The following is a 10,074-nucleotide window of genomic DNA, read 5'->3' as shown; positions in this document are numbered from 1 at the left end:
ATTCGGCCAAAACTAGACCGCAAAAATGTGCACGTACAGTATACTATTACAACAAATGTCATGTAAAATCCAGAGATGTAAAAGCGAATATATTCACTTTTTTTTGTTTTCATTTGTATTTTCTCTAGCTCTACATTATAGTGAATCATTTCTATTAATCAGACTCTTGTTGGTGAGCTCATACATTTCTAAATGGTGGGACTTCACATAGAGTCGCCGAGATAGTAGTAGACGGATGAATTTGTGTGCATGTGTGGGGACGAATTTGCATCTTTGGGTACTGGTGTTGATTGCTATGATTTTTCTCAATGTTTGAAGGGTCGCTAATTGTTGTATTTTTTTTAAAAGTTTGGATTGTTCAACTTTTACAAAACACTAATTTATTTTTTCCGTGACTATAAGAATAATGAAGAAGTTCAAATGAAAATAACAGAGCAATTTGATGTTTATATACCAAGAAGAAAACATGCCTCACCAAGAAAATGTTAACTTTGGAGGTTCAAATTGGATAAATTGGAGAGTTCGTTAAAATTGAGACAACTAAAAAGACACACATGTGTTGTACAAAAAACAACATTTCCATGGATTTCCCCTTTTTCAAATAGAACCCCAAGAATATAAAATTTTAAAAACAAAAAAAATACAATTTAAAATTTGTAACAAAACATAATTTTCATGTTTCTAGAAAAATCCCAGGAAGGCCAAACTAAGAGAAAGTCAAATTGTTTTATACAAAATGTTTTTCCCCATTTCTAAAAAACCTAGAAGTTCAACTTTAAAAAAATGATCATTTCAAAAATTAAAAAAAACTTGGAATTCCTTGTTTCTAGGAAAACCTAGAGATTCGAATTTAAAAGACGAAGAAGTCCAATGTTTATTACGAACCCAAGAAGGTCAAACTAAAAAAAGCATCTCAACACAAATTTATAAAAATAGGGATTTGCTACGTTAAAAAAACCTAGAAGTTCAAATCTAAAAAATAGAGCGGCTTGATGTTTATTAAAAACCATGATATTTTTTGTTAGCGAAGAAATAAAAATAAGAAGTTCAAATTTAAAAATAACAAATCGATGTTTATACAAAATCCAGATTTTCCTAATTATTAAAGAATGAAAAAAAGGAAGCTAAAAAGACAAGAAGTTCAAATTTGAAAAATAGAGTAGTTAAAAATTCATAAAAAAAATTCATCACTTTCCGTTACAAATAAATAACACCAACAGGTCCAAATTGAAAAAACAAGAAGTTCAATTTAAAAAAAAAAATAGAATAGTTCAATGTATATGAAAAACCCAAATTTTCCACATTAGTAAATTATAAACCAAGAAGTTTAATTTAAAAAAAGAAGCAATTTGATATTAATTACAAAAACTCAATTTTTCCCATTAGTAGCGAATAAACCAAGAAGTTCAGTTCGAGATAACCAACAAGTTGTATAATGTTTAATACCAAATTAGGATATTTTTTCCCCGTTACAAATGAATGACACCAAGAAGTTCAATTTTAAAAAATAGAATAGTTAAATGTATATGGAAAACCCAGATTTTCCTCGATACTAAATAATAAACCAAGAAGTTCATTTTCAACAAACAGAGGAGTTCGATATTTATTACAAAAACCCCTATTTTTCCCATTACTAGGGAATAAATTCAGAAGTTCAGTTCGAAATCAACAGGTCGGAGCGCCGCTGCCCAACATGCATAAAAGATGCATCATGAAGTCCCCTGTGTGCGCTTCCGTGCCGTGCCGACACAACATTGTTGTATAGCTCCTCCTGGATTGCGCGATGTGCAGGTCGAACAAAATGTTCATGGCAAGACAAATGAAAAACTAGTGGCAGGCCAAAAACAAATGTTTGCTCGTGTGCTAGTGCCATGGAAAAGTTGGAGCTTTTTTGAGTTGTTCTTTGTGTAATACTATTACACTGAAGTTCAAATTAAAAAATGATCATTTCAAAAATTGTAAAAAAAGTTTTCCCCGTTTCTAGAAAAATCTTATAGGTTCAAATTAAAAAGACGAAGAAGTTCAATGCTTGCTACAAACCCAAATAAGGTCATTAAAAAACATCTCAAAAAGATTTTCTCTGTTAAAATAAACCTAGAAGTTCAAATATAAAAACGGAGTGGCTCGACGTCTATCAAAAAGTAGAATTTTTTTTCCGTTACTAAAAGAAATAAAACCAGAAGTCCAAATTAAAAAGATGGAGAAGTTTGATAATTAAATAAAAACTTAGATTTTCCTTGTTATTAAAGAATGAAAACAAGAAGTTCAAAAATTAAATAACAAGAAGTTCAACTTTTAAAAATAGAGCGCTTCAAAATTTCATAAAAAAATATTAATAAATAAAACAAAGAAGTCCATATTAAAAAGATGGAGAAGTTCGATGATTATAAAAAATTCAAATTTTCCTCGTTATTAAAGAATGGAAACAAGAAGGTCAAAAATAAAATAACAAGAAGTTCAACTTTTAAATATAGAGCGCTTCAAAATTCATAAAAAGGATTAAGAAATTCAGATTAATATTCATAAAAAACTCAGATATTTTCACGTAACCGAGAAGTTCAGATTGATAACTCCCAGAATTTCATGTACTATATTGTGTGCATTTTGTGTTAAAAGGAATAAAAAAGCAAAGACTGAAATTTTTATTGTTATAAGTTCAAGTCCTCGGTCGGAGAAAATTAAAAAAATTATTATGAGAGAGGTTTGTACAAAAGGAATATCATTTGTGTAACACTAACGAATGGATGAGAAAATTACAAACGAAAATACGTCATAGAAGTTCAACGTGAAAACAGCAGGAAGTTCAGCTACTGTACTGAATGAATTTTAGATGAAAAATTGTTAAAACCCACGCGAGTATGAAAAAATGATCAACACGGGAAAATTGCGTGTTTACAGCAGTTTTCCATCGGTATATCACTTGGTCAATTTCGGTGAGTGGATGGAGAGGCACGAGCAAAAAAAGCACGTGAAAACAGAGCGAAGTTCAAGTACACATGCCAAGAAGTTCAAGTTCTTCACGCGGTGCATTTTCGAAGAATATGTTTCGCGATAAAGGCAGAACAAATGATCTCGCCGTTTTAAAATTACTTAAAATAGCTAGGAATCAGATAAAACCATCAACATGAAAAAGTTGCATATTTTCCATAGCTTTTCAACGATATATTATTTGCCCAATTCTGATAAAGTTTGCAGAAATTACGGCGAAAATGCATTTTTAGTCATTTTTAAAATTGAATTAAAACCGTAAAGAACTGGGAGAAACAATATATACCAAAAAGTTTCGCATTTTTTCAAGCTTTCCAATGCCATATCATTTGCTATATTCGGATGTACGGTTAAAATATTAGCTCGAAAATACGAACTCAATGAAACTTGTACCTTTTCTAAATTAATTTTAAACCGTTCAAAATTAGAAAAACCTTTCAACATGAAAAGGTAGTGCATTTTCATAAGCTTTCCAACACCATATCATTTGCCTCAATTGGATTAGCCGTTTAGAAACGACATCCAAAATATGAAATCGGCTATTCGGTTTGCGAAATTTTAGGATTTTCCAAATTACTCTTTAACCAGTGGGAATTAGAGAAACTTTCAACATGTGGAAGGAGCGGTTTTGCAGCAGCTTTCCAACGCCATATTATTTGCCTCATTCCGCTAAACGGTTTAAAAATGCGATCGAAAATACGATTCACGTTTTTCGTATGAAGAAAAAATGATTTTTAAAAATGCTCTTAAACTGCTTGCATTTTGTCAAAAAATTAACTTGGGTCATGATACTCGTGTCCATTGCTTTCCAATGGTATATCGCAAGCTTCATTTGAACAATGTTGGCGGAAGTTCAACCTAGCCCCGAGGGAAGTTTCGGTCAAAAAACTCAGACAATAAAATTGCAAAAGACGCAAGTTCATCATGACCCGAGAGAAAAATCCGCCAATGAGGGAGATTCCTATTTAAAATGGCATTTAGTTTCTTAAAACCGTTTCTAGATTACACTTACATCATATAGAACATGACCGACCAGAATAATTCGTGCGGGAAGACACGGTTGCGAAGATAGCCCGAAGGTCGGGTTCGTACAGGGAGAAGTTCATATTGTGTAACTCAGGAAGTTCAAGTTGTGATCAGAATAATATTCTAATCCCGTGATCATAATGATGTTTATATATATATATATATATATATATATATATATATATATATAGGGTCGCGCTATTCGTCACCCTGGGTGAGGAATAGTTATTCTTCACCTCCTCTCTAATTTGACATCAATGCAACGTATTTTCACGTTTCGTAAATTTTGTCTTATTTCATACATAAAGAGAGAACGTAAGAAAATATATACTTGCGTAAAAAATATTTTATGTTACATAAAATTACGAATGTAAGAACATAGTGTAAAACGTACATAAAATGTGACTTTTCTGGTCTTATAACCTATTTTTTATACCAAATTTTAGATATTTAATCAATATGCATGTAACTATTTATATTATAAACGTAATTTATTTAGGAAGCGATCGTAAGATTACCTCGGATGAAGAATAATTTATTCTACACCCTGGGTGTTGAATAGGGTCGCGCTATTCGTCATCCTGGGTGAGGAATAGTTATTCTTCACCCCCCTCTATTTTACCATCAATGCAACGTAATTTTACATTCCATAAGTTTTGTCTTATTTCCGACGCAAAAAGGGACCGTAAGAAAATATATAATCATCGTAAAAAATATTTTATGTTATGTAAAATTGCAAACGTAAAAACATAGTCTAAAATACACATAAACTACAAATTTTTTGTCTTATGACCTGTATTTTTATTTTCTTATGTCAAATTTTACGTAGTGAATCAATATGAATGTAACTATTAAAATTCTAAACGTAATTTAATTATAAAATAATCGTAAGATTACCTTGGGTGAATAATAACTTATTTTGTACCTTGGGTGATGAATAGTATCACTGGAATTGACTATTCGTCACCCTGAGTGTGGAATAGTTATTCTTCACTCCACCCCCCCCCCCTCTATTTTACCATCAATGCACCATAATTTTACATTCCAGACTAATGTTTTTTGCCATTGACGACTAGACACCTAGATTGAGCCATACCTAGATCTTGAGTGACCCAAACATAGCCAAACAAAACCAGGGTTCCCCCACCTCGCTGGCACTGAAAGGCCCCTAGAGTCAAGTGAACCTGGCAGCGACACTTACGCAAAAATCCTAGCGACCTTTCATTGGAGGAAGGTGTGAGACGATAGAGTGAGGTGGAAATGCATTTTGTTCCCCTATTTTATAAAAATAGTAATATATGACAAATAAATGTTTCATGATCAGAGGGGTTCATTTATCCAACAAAATTAAATTCTCCATCCTTGTGAAAAAGTATTCTCTATGAGATTAAAATATTTCACTTTTCAAATTTCTATGTTGAATACTAATTAAATAACTTCACACACACCGTCTTAACAAAATTGATGTGGTTGATCGACAACAAACTAGAAGCAATAATAAAAGGTTTGTGGACTACCTTAGGAATGTATAACAAACATAATGAACAAATCAACCAGTGGAAAAGATACAATAAAGAAGAAAACATAAAGGGAGTGCAATATGTAGGGTACACAATAAATGATAAAAAAACCTAAGAAGAAAGGGAATCAACAATAAAAAGGAAGTGAAGATGGTAAACTAAAATAAAAATTGTAAAATATACGTAAAAAATGGAAAATGAAGAAAACGAATATATGCATTGCTTGACGTAAAACCAGTAATCGTTTTGATTGTATATGTTTTTGAAAAGCAAGGCAAAAAGTGAACCAACACCCTTGATTGTTGCAAAAACACCATCTGGTTACAAAGCAGCCCGAACTAATTCTGCAAATTGTTGCATTTGACTAGAAATCCATTTATTTCCCCCTTTCAGCTCAATATAAGGAAATTAGAAGTTTTATTATGTTGGAAATGTATGTTGAAGATATAATCCATTGAGCAAAATAGTTGAATCTGGATAAAAACAATTTATATCTACCATAACGGTGTAGGGGGGAGGGAGAGTCGTCAACCACAATGCTTCCACCTTGATCCACTGCGGCGCTCGTACTCTCGTCAATAAGTCCTGGTAGGGAGCATATATCATCGACATTGTGGGTTGGGTCTCCTCGCCCCGCCTTCACCTTTGTTCTCCATGTTGAAGGTATGTGCTTCAGATTGTCGTCACCAGTATCTCTAGCAACGTCAAGCGACTTCCCGACTGTAGTTATCATGACTATCTGGCTCCACCGATGTAGACTTGGTGTTGGTATGAAGCATATTAATTAGGCAAAATTTTCCATATTATAAACTAAACATACAATGCTATCTTAGAATTTAATCTCCTATGATTTATCAATTAGCAATCTGGCCAAACAATCGGCTGAAAGTTAATACTCCTACGTTATGATTTTTTTCCTTCACTAGAAAAAAAATACAGTTGTGAAGCCGGTTATCATTGATGTAAAACAAGCATTTCTTCAATCCACTTTATTAACTTGTACACAATATTAAAACTTAGTTTAAAACTGCAAAGCAAAAAAAGCATTTATGGACATGGCTGAAACATTGGCATATGAGTGCATGAGTATGCACATAGTCCCATATGATAGCCAGAAGATGCATCATGCACTTAAAAAAGCTATGTTCATTTTGCAACCTCTATGTGTTGTGTATATCATGTAGAAATCTTGAAATTATTTTGAACATGAGAGAGAGAGAGAGAGGGAGAGAGATGTAAGATAAGTGTGTCAAATTTATTGACCTCATGGGTCATTAATTTGTATCTCTACATAAAAAAGATATCTAGATACGTACACAATTGATTGGCCCATGTATTAAATCTTTTTTACCATGAAGTGCCATTAAATGACCTAAGCCAAGAAATCTGCCTATAGATGGAATTTCGTGCTCTCGATGTGGGAAGAATGGTCACCAAAATTAAGAGAAAAGATATGCTTACATTTGCTGGTAATGTGTGGATCCTATATGCAGCCTAGTTATCGTGGGGAGATATTAATCTATTATTTGCACATATGTATGCAATAAAACTCCACTGATGCATGGGTCACTAGCAACCAAAACCGAATGGATATATCCTGTGTGCCATGCATATTTGAGAGCGGCGGACACCATGGTTTGAGTCTTGCACTCTAGATGAGAGCACATGTCATGCATGCGCACAAGATGCATGTTCTATCTATCTAGACCGAAATTGATCAATACTCAATAGGCCTGCATGTGTTGTTTCTAGCAATCTTCTTGCATTGGCAAAATAAAAAAAATATCTTTTTCAAAGAAAGACACAATGACGAGGTCAACTTAGAATAGTTTGGCATGTTCCTCAAAGGGTCAAACGATTTATCTTGACTATAGTTCAATCTACTTTTGTATGGACCGACAAACTATCAATGTGCCAAATTAATTAGCAAAAGTAGGACTGCACACAAGATGGCTATAAATACACTATCTTACTCTCAGAGTCTCTCCATCCCCAAGCTATAACCCATCTTCATAGTTCATACTCCTCATAATTCTATAGCGTTCAACTACCCACTCTCTCATGGATCCAATAGCCAACCAGGGGTGGACCTCATCCGATGTAGAGGAGGCATGCTCACTCATTGCTAGGCTCAACACCAACAAAATCATGTATGACGACGATGACAATAACAAGAAGCACAACTACATCGTGAATTCTCTCCATGCATTCTTCCCTTCAAAGACCATGAAACAGGTAATAGATCTTTATGTTGATCTCGCCATGGACATGCATATGATCCAGCGGAGGGAGGGGACCCATGTTACTGGTGGTAGCCCACAAAACATTTTCACCTTTTGTGACCCTGTCAACGGTAACTATGAGCTACCGAAGGAGGAGAATGGTGGTAGCAGCACACACAGTGTCTACCCCATGGGTGACCATGCAAATGAAAACTTTGGGGTACGAGAGGAGGAGACAACAATCATGGACAATAACGGATTGTCCTTTGGTTGTGCAATGGACGATACGAGGATCACGGTGATGGGTGAGGCACCGCTGATGGCAGACAACAACAAGATGGAGGTGTTGGAGAACAATATTTCCATAGATCAACCAATTGTTGCCCCACATCAATGGGGTTTTTTGACCGATGAGGAACACAGGTTCGTCCATGGTTGTATACTCTTCTTTGTCATGTATTTTTAATTGTTGTTTGTTTTCAGCGAACATATACTAATTAAAAATGTTGTGCAAATTTATTATGTGATAACAGCAGCTTATGTTTGTGATGATATTGTACTTTACTAAATGTACACACGGACACTGTCAATTTCCATTTACAGCATGGGCGGCCTTGTTAATGAAAACATTGAGGTACAAGAGGATGGGGAGATGACCATGGATGTTAGTGGATTTTCATTTCATTGTATACTGGAGGATACAAGAATCAGGAAGACGGAGGAGGCTCCGGTGATGGTAGACAAGAACAAAATGGTGGTCTTGGAGAACAATAGTTCCAATGATCGACGAGTTGTTGCCCCACATCAACGAAAGTTTTGGACCAAAGAGGAACACAAGTTAGTCAATGCCTATACTCTTCGTCGTCATTAGTTTTAGTTGTCCTTTATTTAAAATCAACATATGATAATTAAGCATGTCTGAAATTAATTTTATGAGGCAAGTATGTTAAATTTGCAATGATATTGCACTTTACTAAATGTATACATGGACGTTTACAGTTTACATTTTTGATAAATACTAATCCCTGCAAATTAGATATTGATGAAATTTCTTTCTGCCTTAAATTTTTGATGTGATTGGACCTTGATTAAAAAATAGAAAGGCAGTTAAATAGGCCATTAAATTGCAATATGGTACGTCTTGTCCCAATCAAACAGATCAATAAACTTTGATGATTGCCGTTTCATTATAGAAAAATAGAGGTATGATAATTTTGAAATTGTAATATCTTTCGGTGATCAATATGTTACAAAATGTTCGTTCACTTATGAATTTCTGATATACTTGCGATCTATCCCGTACCCGTAAATCAACAAAAATAAGCATGTGTTGCTGTAGTCATTCGAACCTGTCAAATAGGTACTTTGCTTCAATTTATACTAGGTGCTTCAATAAAACAACTGCACAATTCATCTTTCAGTAAACAATTTAACCTAACAATTCTTGTGAACATTATGTCCACAGGTCATTTCTTTATGGGCTGGAAGTCTATGGTCGTGGCGACTGGAAAAACATATCCAAGCACTTCGTCACCACTAAGACCCCTGTCCAAGTTTCAAGCCATGCACAAAAGTTTTTCAAGAGAATAGAGAAAAAGGCATTGTCAGGGACAAAGCGTTACAGCATCAATGATGTCAGGCTCCATGACAACGAGCTATTGGCAGCAAATAATAGTTCTGCCCCTCGGCAAACCCTTTGTTTCACCAGCCTCAACAATGACCCAAGCTTTAGGTTGCAGGCTCCGACGAGCTCGTTCGCAGTCATGAACAACCTAGCTCAGTGCTCCCCTTCCATATATAATCAACAAGTGGGCCAGCAGCCAATGTGCTGTGAGCAGCAGATGATGGGTTCTACTGAAGCTGTAATGGGCGGGGTAGGAAACTATGTGCCTGATGGCCAACAAGGGTCAGCTTATTTTTATCTTGGCAATGTATGAACAAGATGTAGTAGATCTTAGGCTTGGGCCATGTTTGGAATGCTAGCTAGGCATGTGTCTCATGAATAAACGGATTGTCCTCCTAAAGATGGCAACAAGACATTATAGCCGGCATGTGTGTTTAACAAGTGAATAAATAGTTCTGTTTCTATATATATATATATATATATATATATATATATATATATATATATATATATATAATATTTCACCTTTGATAGTCTCATCATCTTAATAGTTTTTGTCATGCTAAAAATAAGTTTTTGTCATCTCCCTTGTTTTGTAAGACTATATATATTTGTTGTATTACCATACGAAAGCGTACATGTTGTCTCAATACGTGGCCCTGACTGTTGTATCATAATTTGCCATTACGAGATT

General features: G+C 34.4%; 1 protein-coding gene across 1 annotated transcript; it reads left to right on the top strand.

Annotated features, from left to right (window-relative positions):
• The first annotated feature begins 7,555 nt into the window (after window positions 1-7,555).
• On the top strand, window positions 7,556-9,767 carry LOC125533826. The gene is made up of 3 exons (XM_048697165.1): window positions 7,556-8,179; window positions 8,360-8,593; window positions 9,222-9,767. Exons 1-3 carry the CDS (start codon window positions 7,596-7,598, stop codon window positions 9,691-9,693), a joined length of 1,290 nt encoding a protein of 429 aa, XP_048553122.1. The 5' UTR covers window positions 7,556-7,595; the 3' UTR covers window positions 9,694-9,767.
• The last annotated feature ends 307 nt before the right edge of the window (window positions 9,768-10,074 follow it).

The sequence above is a fragment of the Triticum urartu genome, chromosome 2 (assembly GCF_003073215.2).
Source record: "Triticum urartu cultivar G1812 chromosome 2, Tu2.1, whole genome shotgun sequence".
NCBI lineage: Eukaryota > Viridiplantae > Streptophyta > Magnoliopsida > Poales > Poaceae > Triticum > Triticum urartu.
Note: the sequence above shows the minus strand (reverse complement) of the source record. Positions and strands in the feature narration are given on the sequence as shown.

Bases quoted from the DNA above. Each gene is read 5' to 3' on its own strand.
- LOC125533826 (XM_048697165.1), top strand. From the start codon at position 7,596: ATGGATCCAATAGCCAACCAGGGGTGGACCTCATCCGATGTAGAGGAG. The intron at 8,180-8,359 runs GTTCGTCCATGG...TTCCATTTACAG, and splicing joins TTGACCGATGAGGAACACAG to CATGGGCGGCCTTGTTAATG. The intron at 8,594-9,221 runs GTTAGTCAATGC...TTATGTCCACAG, and splicing joins TGGACCAAAGAGGAACACAA to GTCATTTCTTTATGGGCTGG.